Source organism: Myodes glareolus, chromosome 1 (assembly GCF_982192425.1).
Source record: "Myodes glareolus chromosome 1, mMyoGla1.1, whole genome shotgun sequence".
Classification (NCBI taxonomy): domain Eukaryota; kingdom Metazoa; phylum Chordata; class Mammalia; order Rodentia; family Cricetidae; genus Myodes; species Myodes glareolus.
The window spans coordinates 112710433-112721972 of record NC_142026.1 but is presented as its reverse complement, the minus strand read 5'-3'; the positions used below and the strand labels follow the sequence as shown (position 1 = coordinate 112721972).

General features: G+C 47.6%; 1 protein-coding gene across 3 annotated transcripts; it reads left to right on the top strand.

Annotated features, from left to right (window-relative positions):
• The first annotated feature begins 2229 nt into the window (after positions 1–2229).
• On the top strand, positions 2230–9874 carry Sgk1 (serum/glucocorticoid regulated kinase 1). Of its 3 annotated transcripts, none has more exons than XM_048425187.3 (12): positions 2230–2384; positions 4940–5015; positions 5441–5516; positions 5772–5876; positions 5981–6064; positions 6161–6292; positions 6487–6599; positions 6886–7009; positions 7408–7503; positions 7971–8126; positions 8230–8319; positions 8682–9874. In XM_048425187.3, exons 1-12 carry the CDS (start codon positions 2351–2353, stop codon positions 8847–8849), a joined length of 1254 nt encoding a protein of 417 aa, XP_048281144.1. In that variant the 5' UTR covers positions 2230–2350; the 3' UTR covers positions 8850–9874. The 3 variants fall into 3 exon arrangements, with proteins under 3 accessions (XP_048281144.1, XP_048281142.1, XP_048281143.1); XM_048425185.3 differs by lacking the exon at positions 2230–2384 and adding an exon at positions 4017–4149; XM_048425186.3 differs by lacking the exon at positions 2230–2384 and adding an exon at positions 4641–4798.
• The last annotated feature ends 1666 nt before the right edge of the window (positions 9875–11540 follow it).

Sequence of the window (11540 nt, the reverse complement as noted above, 5' to 3'; positions counted from 1 at the left end):
CAGCATGTGGGAGACAGAGGCAAGAGGATGTTTGTAAGTTTGAGGCCAGCCTTGTCTACAGAGCGAGTTCCAGGACAGCCAGGGCTACCAAAAAATTAAACATAATGCTAACAAATATGTAGGGTTCTAACGCGTGTTCTGGCTGGTACAGTGGTTCTTGATTTTAAAAAAATAATTTTTATTTGTGGTTCATTGTGTGGTGAGACATCAGTCCCTGGCAACATTCCCAAGATGGAATGAGGCTGTAATTTCAGCCTGTCACAAACCTATCTGCTTGCTGTTTCCCAGATTTTCATTCTTCCAAGAGTGCCCATTGGCTTCTTCCATTGTCTCCCCTAATTAACATTAACACCTTCTCTTTCTGGAAAGAATGTGTATAGAACATTGGTGTTAAAATTTGGGCATGGGGAAGGAGGGGGCAGTGGTGGGAGCTTCATAATAAAGCATGGAGTAATGTGGGCTTTAATAACTCTTAACTACATTATTATGGATAATGTATAGTTCTTAGTCTTCTACCATATCACTCTGATCTTTATGTATATCACTTTTGACAGTTACCAATATGGATGATAATAATTATGATAGAAACTGCCCCATAAATAGATGCTTAGCCACCACTTGTCCATAATAGCTGTCATGAATCAGCTCGTGTGTCATCATTTTTCCTTGGGGGATTACTGTTTTCATGAAAAGACATGCTCTTAGTGACTGCCTCCCACAAAAAGTGCATCTATTCGCTTGCCCTCTACAGTAGGAATTGTGTCTTCCGGTGTTTCTGTGAGTTTTGAGGATGCCCCAAGGAAACATTGCTACATATATCAGCCAACGGGTTTAAAAAAGGGGTGGGGGATGCTGGGGGAGCCTGAACTGTGCACATGTCTTTTCTGAAATCTGTAGCATCCTGAGTAATACAAAATAGTATTGTCTTGTTATCAATGAAATATCTAGGAAGTCAAGACTAACAGAGTAAGAAGTGCCCTGTAGCTGAGTTCTTAGACCATGCACTTCAAACCATTCCCTCTAACAGATGGAAAAATTGACATTTGTGAGACTTTGAAATAAACAGTAAGTTATTTCAAACTGTCATGTCTCCGTGTTTGTATAGTCCATTTCTTAACAGCAACAGAAACAAAGAGCAATTTTCTAAAGTAGTAACAGACACGTGCACTGGAAAGGGTTCTGCTTCCGTTTACATCGTGGCAAACCATTTCCACGAGGGTGTTGGTTGTCGTTTTACCCACGCTGAAGCATACTTGTGAGACCCCTGGCTTGGGGAGTGGAGATCAGTTAGCTAGCCATTCTCACAGCAAAGCTCTGTCCTTTCCGGCTGCGGGAGATTTGCAGGGCAATGCTCTCTGAACAGAACAAAAAACCCCAGGGCAAGTGAAGCAATCTGACCTTCTCCCAGAGAAGAGTTCTCCCAGAGAACTCTAGCGCCCTCTAGGTTGTATTCATCAGCTGAGTGTGTCTGGCAAGTCTGGCTACTTCACTCGCGGTGGAGGAGCTGGGCCGGGCCGGATAACCTCCTGGTAGGGGAACTATCTGAACCAAGGAAGGAAGAATAGATCAAGTGGTTGAATAGTTGTCACAGGACAGCCTCGAGTCTGTGCATGGTTAACAGAAGCATCACACAGTCCAGCAACCTCCCTCCTCCCTCTGCTGCCGTGTGTCACCTTCCTGTTCGGAAGTCCTAGTAGGTTGCTGGGACAGAACTGGGGGCGCCTGCTCCACCCTTCAGGTATCCGGTTGGAAGGAAAGCTAGTCTCAACAACTTGATTCCCTCTCTGTTAAATGATAAGGTTAGCAGACCATCCGTCTCCAATCGCTGACCATTCCGGGCAGGGAGAGAAAGAGACACATCCAAATAGGTCCTTTTTTGTTCCAACCACAAATATATGGTTGTGTCCTCTCGTTATTGCACTTGAAAGCCTCTAACTTGAATTCCATGTTCCTTCTGGAATGCATGCCAGAGAGCTTCCCTGAGAGAACAAACCCTGTGCATGTGTTTTGAATTTTTTTTTGCTGGACTGATTTGTGGTGATAATCAGTTAAGTTACATTTCTTGTGTGTCTTGCTGGTGAAACAAGCCTAGCACGCTGATGACTGTAATTTTCTGGATGATGTTGCAACGGCAGGATAAATAGCCCAGTGTTTTGAACTTTGCAGCTTGCTCCCTTCCTGTATGTAAATTCCCTTTAGATATAAAGTAGGGCTCAGAACAGCAGAGCAACCGCAGCCTTTGGCTGGTTCGCCCTTGTCATCTGCGACTTCCAGCCTTCTCAGAGGCGCACAGCCCTGAGGCCAAGTCCATATAGTAGTCCCAGGCTTCACATCCCCAGCTTTGTGAAGAATGAAAGAGGAGGCTTTCAGATCCCCCTGGAAAGGTTGGTGGTTTGAGTAGCGCAGTTTGGATGGGATGGGGAAAGCAAAGATACCAGGGAGAAGCGTGGGGAAGCGCTGAATGTTGGGTGATGTACTAGGGAGGGTCTCTGATGGAACGCATCTTGATTTCAGATTTTAAAACAAAAAGCAATCTTTGCTGAGAACGACATTTCAGACCAAACGCTGTTTTTTGGAGGGGAAGGAACCAGGCTGGGGCCGGGGGTTGGGAGGGCGGCGGGGGGGAGGGATACAGCGGGACTAGGCTAAATAAATGACTGGTGCCACGTGGTTTGTGGAGGCATTCACTGGCAATAATATTCGAGCATGGACAAGGCAGCTTGGGCTAGTTGCTGGGATTTGGAACCGCCTGTACCTTGTTTTAGGCTGGAGTGCCAGTTTCAGGCACCCTAGGTACGTTTTGAAGGACATCTGCTAAGCAAAATCTTGTCTCCAGAGAGAGGACGGGCGCCCCCTTCTCTGGGTCTCAGGCTGTTTGAAGTGAGCAAATCTAGCAAGCAGCCGCTGAGACTAGAGATCGCATTAGGGCGTGTGAGGTGGCTGTGGTTGTAAAACAAACTCCTGCCCAAGACGGAGGGAAAGGAGCTTCTCATGTTTTTTCTGGCTTTGACAACTGGTATTTTGGAGTGTGTCAGCTCTAAAATGCTAGGTCCGTCTCAGCAAGGGGTCATGGCAGGGCAGTCGTCGCAGACAGCACCAGCCAGCGCCAGGTACTGGCTCTGAGAGTCTTGCTTACTTGCAGTCGCCTTCCCGCCCCTGGCCCAGACCTGGCTTCCTAGCCAGCGCTGGCGCGCGTCCCCGCGTTGGCGGTCAGGCTACAGCGCCAGGCATCCCCCAACGGCGGGGTTACTGCAAGGTACATCACTCCTTCGGCCAGCTCAGGCTACCTCCTGCAGCTTCTCTCTGTTCCCTACTTTCTGAGACAAACCTCTTCATAATCTTTAAAGAGTTAAGGGGGTTTCAGTTATGTGTGAACTTGCAAGAAAAAAGCAAGCTTATAAAATTAAGACTCCTTGGATCCGCCGTGAGGTAACTCGGAGGGTAGGGAAGATGCGGAAAAACGAACGGAATTTAAGGCAATGCAACGCGATTTTGCAGTTTTCTTGTAAGAGAGGAGCAGGTTCCCCGGCAAGGGAATCGACGCCGCAAGGGTCACTCCAGGTTGGCCCCCGGAGCGAAGCCCCTGCACCCCCTAACTTGCCACCTCCTCACGTGTTCTTAGCATGGCTAGGATTAAAATCTGCAAGGCACAAAAATTATATGCGGAACGGACAGAATGTTCTCGGAGATTAGTTGAAAAAAAAAAGTGAAATGAAGATTGTACTTTTTTCTTGTAGTGCAGAGACTTATTTCCGCCCCCTCCCCTACACATTCCTGACCCCCCCTCCCCCCGCTCTTTCCTTCCTTCCTTCCTCCTCTTCCAAGTTCTGGGATTTTTCAGCCTTGCTTGGTTTTGGCCAAAAGCACAAAAAAGGCGTTTTCGGAAGCGACTCGGCCATGCACAAGGGACATTTGTTTGTTTTGGGACTGGGGCAGGAAATCTTGCCGGCCTGAGTCACGGCGGCTCCTTCAAGGAAACGTCAGTGTTCGCCGGTCGCTGTCGCCCGCTGAGCGCCCCTCAGTCCGCGGCCATGGGGGAGATGCAGGGTGCGCTAGCTCGGGCTCGGCTAGAGTCGCTGCTCCGGCCCCGCCACAAAAAGCGGGCGGAGGCGCAGAAAAGGAGCGAGTCGGTCTTGCTGAGCGGACTGGGTAAGCAATGCCGTCCGGCCCGCGGGGGACTCAGCTCCGGAGGGGTATGGGTGGGTGGAGGTCAGATGGAGACGGGAGGAAGGCGCCGGACAGAAACCGGCGGGTGCAGATCGGGCACCGGATCGGGAGACCGAGGAGAGGGAGAGGTCGGTGCCGAGGCGTGCACAGCGGTGCTCCGCTCGGGAGTACTCGAGAGGAAATGGAAAATCACCAGAACTCCCCACCCCTCCAGTCCCCTCCGTCTGCCCTGGCGGAGGGAGGCCGAGTGCCCGCCCTACACCGGGGTCCTGCTAGCACAGCCGGTGGAACCCTCACCCCTGCCAGGGCGGCCAGCACAGCCCACCCAGGATCAGGCGGCCAGCCACCCGCATCCGCCCGGGTCTCGGTCAGCAGCCTGAGCGGCGGCCGGGGGCGGAGCCTAGTGATGGGAGGGGCCCAGAGCGCCGCTTCCTCATTGTTCCTCCGGCCCCGCCCCCGCGGCGGCGCAGGGTATATAAAGGCGGCCGCAGACCCGAGCGCACGGTTGGCTGAGCCGGTCTCACAGCTTCGTGTGGTCTCTTGACTCTTGGGGCGATGACTGTGAAAACCGAGGCTGCTCGAGGCACCCTCACCTACTCCAAGATGAGGGGAATGGTAGCGATTCTTATCGGTGAGTGCTGGAAAAGCACCGGACTTGTGTAGGAGACGGCGTGGAAATGTTGGAGGGTTTGAAAGGTTCAGGATCAGATTAGCGTGTGGCGTTGTACGTTACGGAGCCGCCTAAACCTTTTTTTTTCTTTTTAATTCACAGCTTTCATGAAACAGAGAAGGATGGGCCTGAACGACTTTATTCAGAAGATCGCCAACAACTCCTATGCATGCAAACAGTAAGTCTGGGGTAATTGAAGAAAATAAAAAAACATCGTTTAAATTTACCAGCGGGCAAGACTTAATTCTTACCACTTTGTTCATCGGGACAAGCCGAAGTCTTTTCTCCGGGGTAGAGATCTCTTTTGGGCTTGAGCATTTGGCTTACTTGAAACATTTTAAACATTAATATTAGTTTATAGGCCGAGCTTGCCCTGGAGATGTAAGATTAATTCTCTTGCGTGTTTATCAAATCCACGTCCTTTCTCGATGAACAAACCTTAAATTGTATATTTAACCGGGTTATTTTCTTTACCTACGTTTTTGTAACATTTGGATATTTTCGGTTTAAATGCTGAACGGTTGAGTCAGAAATTGAGCTTATGTCAGTGTGCCCTCTGGTGGCAATATCAGAGATTTTAAACCGGCCCTTTAACCTCCACAGCCCTGAAGTTCAGTCCATTTTGAAAATCTCCCAACCTCAGGAGCCCGAGCTTATGAACGCCAGCCCCTCCCCTCCGGTAAGTACTCTTATATCTACCGAGGAAAACTGTAAATGAATCTATATTTCTGTAGTGGTCAGTTAAGACAACATTTGTAAAAATTATTATGAGGGTAGGAATGTCTTCACCACATAACAAGTGTCATGAGTGTTTAAGTATTGAGTCATTGGAATGTTTTGAAAGGCGTATTTCGTAAACTTATCTGTTAGCAGTAGGCTGTGTGCAGCTTATGTACTCACAGATATTAAAGGGTGATTTTTTTTTTTTTCCTAGCCAAGTCCTTCTCAACAAATCAACCTTGGTCCGTCCTCCAATCCTCACGCTAAACCATCTGACTTTCATTTCCTGAAAGTGATCGGAAAGGGCAGTTTTGGGAAGGTAATTTCAAGTCTGAAAACTTTAAAATTACGTTCTTTTGTGTATTTTCACATTCTCCCTGGACGAGGATAGAAAAAGAACTGACGGTTTGGTTGGCATTTCAGGTTCTTCTAGCGAGACACAAGGCAGAAGAGGCCTTCTATGCAGTCAAAGTTTTACAGAAGAAAGCGATCCTGAAAAAGAAGGAGGTACGAGTGGCGCCCGATGGCATCAATACCCTTTACCCTGTGATTTGGTGCCAAGCTGAAATTTGAATTGGTCTCTGAATCTCTTCTGTTTCCTAGGAGAAGCATATTATGTCAGAGCGGAATGTCCTACTGAAGAACGTGAAGCACCCCTTCCTGGTGGGCCTCCACTTCTCTTTCCAGACTGCCGACAAACTCTACTTTGTCCTCGACTACATCAATGGTGGAGAGGTGAGCTGAGGGAGTGGACCCCTTGATAGTGGTGGGTTTTCTCTGCTTAGCTTGCTTATTTTTGGTTTGAGATGAGCTTTAAGATACTTAGGGGTGGGCGATTACCAGAATTAGTATTTCCACGAACTTATCAATTATGCGTCAGGCTTGATTAAACGACCCCACTCAAGTCTTCCTTGTTCTGTCTCTTGCAGCTGTTCTACCATCTCCAGAGGGAACGCTGCTTCCTAGAACCTCGGGCTCGCTTCTACGCTGCTGAAATAGCAAGTGCCTTGGGCTATCTGCACTCCCTGAACATCGTTTATCGGTAAGTGGGAGGCAAAGCTGCCTTGCTGGGAAAGGAGGGAGGCCTGGCTGAGCTTTTGGAGTCTTAAAATATGTGATTCTGTGCAATCTGGCCACTTGTAAAACTTCCCCAGCCTGTGAGCTAGCCAAGAGGGTGGTGCCTAATCCAGACCAGCAGAGCAAAGACTCCTTTCTCTGATTGGCTGTGGAACAGCAACGGATTAAATCCTAATACCTTTAGCAGTCTTTACAGAGGATTTGCCAGGATGCGAAATTAACCTATGCAACCATTTTTCGTGTTCCCACAGAGACCTAAAACCAGAGAATATTCTGCTGGACTCACAGGGACACATTGTCCTTACTGACTTTGGCCTCTGCAAGGAGAACATTGAACACAACGGCACAACGTCCACCTTCTGCGGCACACCTGAGGTAGGTGCTCTTGACTCGGTGCCTCGTCTACCTCCCCTTCCCAAGAGAGACATGCGCAGTAATGCTTCTAAATAAGAAAAGAGTAAACTCTTAAGCGTTTCCTTAGTACAATTCAGTACAAGCAAAATACATGTATCGTTTTTACCCTGAGGATCTCCAAGGTCTTCTATGTAAGATCCATGTCCTAAGAAATCCTCCTAGTACCACTAGGTCCTAAGTTGATCCCCAAATACACCAGTATATGCGGGGGAGGGGAGGGGGCAGTTAGCCTCGAAGAGTATAGAGATTTTAATCAGAAAGCAATCCAAAAGCTACCCAGCCTTTTCCGAGTTGTGCTTGCTGTCAGGACTGGCTGCTTTGAGGGCCACCTAACCGCTTTTCCTGCTGTGTCTCTCCAGTATCTCGCACCAGAGGTGCTCCACAAGCAGCCATACGACAGGACAGTGGACTGGTGGTGCCTTGGGGCTGTCTTGTATGAGATGCTCTATGGCCTGGTGAGTGACCTGCCGAATCATCCCCGTGACACCATGTGTGGGTTTATTTGAGTGCAGGTTTGGCTGCCATGGCTTGTCCTTATCTGTAATCTTACCAAAAGCTAATAAAGGAGACATTGGTTATTTTTTAAGTATATTTTATAAACCATGTCTTCTGGATTCTCTTCAATAGTCTTGTTTGAATCTTAGGGCAGGCAGTGAGGGACATCCACAAATCTCTAGTGGTTTTCTTCTATGCAGTTTATTACAGAGGACCACACCTAACCTATGCAGTAGCAGCCCATGCCCCTTCAAACATACCCTCCAATAGGGGTTGTAAAAGACACCAAAAAATTATGGACATTTCAACACACAGGGAAGGGATAATTTCAGGTTCAGCTTAATGTGCTAAGTTTGACACTCTCTTGATACCTAATAAATTAGACAAAACTTCAGTTGATCCTAAAGGAATTCCCTTCTTTGTCCAGCCTCCATTTTATAGCCGGAATACAGCTGAGATGTACGACAATATTCTGAACAAGCCTCTCCAGCTGAAACCAAATATTACAAACTCAGCAAGGCACCTCCTGGAGGGCCTCCTGCAGAAGGACCGGACAAAGAGGCTGGGTGCCAAGGAAGACTTTGTAAGTACTGCTGTCCTGCTACTATGCGACCTTGGAGAGGGACACTGACCTCATGCCCTTTATTGAGTCCTGCCATCTAAATGAATCTGTTTCTTTCCTACAGTTGGAGATTAAGAATCATATTTTCTTCTCGCTAATTAACTGGGATGATCTCATTAATAAGAAGATTACACCTCCATTTAACCCAAATGTAGTGAGTATCTGTGTTTTTTTATCTAAGATTTGTGAGATGCTAGAAGTAAATAGCATAGTATCAGTAGACTCATTGCCCCCAGAGGGTGGGGGGAGGTTATTTTGTTCGAATCCCAGAAAAGATCACTAAATATGTACATTTATTAATTAAGGACATTGCCGGGCCTGGTGCTTTATACCTGTGGTGCCTTTATCTCAAAAGACTGAAGCAGGGTCACGTTTGAGTCCGGCCTAGATTACGTAGAGAGACCTTATCATCAATGATACCTACAGTGGAGGATTATAGGACTTGGGATTCCCCACCCTTTGCCCCGTGTGTTCTTTTTTGACGCTGAGTACGTTTCTTTACCCTTCCTGTAACAGAGTGGACCCAGTGACCTTCGGCACTTTGATCCCGAGTTTACTGAAGAGCCAGTCCCCAACTCCATCGGCAGGTCCCCCGACAGCATTCTCGTCACAGCCAGCGTCAAGGAAGCTGCAGAAGCCTTCCTCGGCTTCTCCTACGCGCCTCCCATGGACTCTTTCCTGTGAACACTCGGGATGGTGGTGGAGGACTTCCTGCGTGTTTCCAAATGTTTTAGGTAGCCTTTGGAGTCGCCAGCTGACAGAACATCTTACAAGAGAATTTGCACAACGGGAAGCTTGGCGCTCCCATCGCACACTGCTTGACGGAAGCTTTTTTTGAAGAGCACACCCTCCTCTCAGTGAGCTTGTGAGGTCTTCATTTTTATCCTTCCTTCCGACGTGGTGCTAGCTCCAAGGGAGCATCAGAGTGCCGCCTTAGACAGACACCTCGGTCGCGTTCGAAGGAAGTTGCAGGTCTGAGAGGGATCTCCCGCAGGTCTGTCTGAGCTGTGATTACGAATATTCTGCAATGTGCCTTTTCTGAGATCTTGTTAGCTCCAAAGCTTTTCCTATCGCAGAGTGTTCAGTTGTTGTTGTTGCTGTTTTTTTAAAAACCTCATGGATTTTCCGTGTGAAAACAGTGGTGTGCGTGTGCCATGCCTGATCGCGGACGGTCTTGTTGTAAGGATCAATGTGACACTTGCAGGACACTACAACGTGGGACATTGTTTGTTTCTTCCATATTTGGAAGATAAATTTATGTGGAGACTGTTTTTGTAAGATATAGTTAATAACTAAAATCTATTGAAACGGTCTTGCAACGATGTGCGCCCAGATGCTTCACGCAAGCATTGCTGCCACAGACATTTCTATTTTTAGAAAGGGTTTTTATGGACCAATGCCCCAGTTGTCAGTCAAAGCCCAGCGTTGGTGTTTTCATTCTTTAAAATGTCACCTGTAAAATGGGCATTATTTATGGTTTTTTTTTTTTGCATTCCTGATTATTGTATGTATGGTGTAAAGAAAGTCTGTACATTGGGTTAAAACACTAGTATATTTAAACTTACAGACTTATTTGTAAACCCTCATCTTAATGTACTGTAATTAACATGGTTATAATATGTACAATTCCTCCCTGCCACACAACTTTTTTTTGTGTGCAATAAACCAATTTTGGTTTGCAATAAAATCTTGAAAAACATTTGCATAAATTGTGTCACGGGTTGCTTTGTATATTTTGATAAGCTAGGCTTGGTAGATGGGGGACAAATAATGGGTCTATTTAAAGATTTGAAAATACTTGGGTCAGTGAAGTAACACACCCCAGTCTCTAGCACTTAACAAGCCAAAAAAGAGCAAGACAGCTTGCTTCCAAAAGCATCCGCTTCTTAGTGAAGGAGGGTAGGATTTTTTTTTTTTTTTTTTTTTTTGGTTTTTCGAGACAGGTTTCTCTGTAGCTTTGGAGCCTGTCCTGGAACTAGCTCTTGTAGACCAGGCTGGCCTCGAACTCACAGAGATCCACCTGCCTCTGCCTCCCGAGTGCTGGAATTAAAGGTGTGTGCCATCACTGCCCGGCGAGGGTAGGATCTTAAGGGCCCACTGCTTCCACTGAGCCTTAGGAAGTATTTTATTGAGGCTGTTTTTGTAACTTCAAGATGGAGGACTTGCTAGTTGGTGAAGCTATGGGTCGGATCTCCAGCACTCAAAACCTATATTCCATTTTCTTTTCAGAAGTATTTTGTTCTGTTAGTCATTAATCCATCCAAACAAATCCTTTCCAGTCTGCCCATCTCGTAAAGCTATAAAATATGTCCCCTGTGTTTGTTGACTGTCCTGCGAAGTCCTATGGACAGCTTGTCCTGACCTTTGGTTTATCTTGAGTGACAGGTAATTCTTTTAACCACTGAGTCTACTCAGGGCTGGGCTCCGGGAGTGCTAGAGAAACTGTTAAATGAGCAAGACAGGCCACCGCCCTCAGGCCTGATGGCTTTGTGACCAGGGTCCTGAAAGGGTGATCAGGGTGGTTCTGAGAGTGCAGAGTGCCACCAGAGGGTGATCATTTGTGTCACAGATGCCTGTGTTCCCAGCAAGCTTTCTCAGGAGCACCCAGAGCAGGCCCAGGAGAAAGGAAGGAGTTCCTGATGAAATCAGTGTGAACTAGTATCTCAGGGACCACCAGACTGGGTCTGGCCTACAAAGCCCTCCTCCAAGGTCTGCCCACTGGGAATTACACTGTTAAGGCATCATCTCAAACCCCAATCCTCTGGATTTTTTCAAAGCCTTCCACGAAAATGCCTAGCAAACCAGGAGCCCGCAGTCCTGCCGCCTCCTGTACCTTTCATTAAAGCCATCGGCGCTCTCCTTGTCCTCTCAGTTTGCATCGGTTCCTCCAGGGGGCGCTGTGACCTTTCATCTCTTCTGACTCCCTGAAGGCCTCAGCTTGGCCCCAGTCTGCCCCCCCTCCTTCAAAGCTTATAGAGTCAGGCAGGGGTTTGACTTCACTTACCATGCTTTGTGGGGTGCCCGAAGGTGGGATTAAATTGAGAAGAGGATGCCGAGCTCACAGTGGCTACCGACTGCATTATGCAGTTGAGATACTAGGCATTAGCGTCGCATTAAATCCCCTACCAAACCAAACTACAAGAATCTAGACTGTTTTCTAGAAAAACTATGTTGTCAGCTTTTGGGGGGCGGGTGACTTGCTCATTCCCCCCTCATTCTCATCGGCAACAACAGTTAGGAACCATTCCTTGACTAAAAGTGATTACACTGGGTGGGGGCTGGAGAGATGATGGCTCAGTGGAAGAGCAACGGCGCTCTTCCTGAGGACCCAGGTTTCATTCCCAGCACCCACATGGCTGCTCACGACTGTCTGTA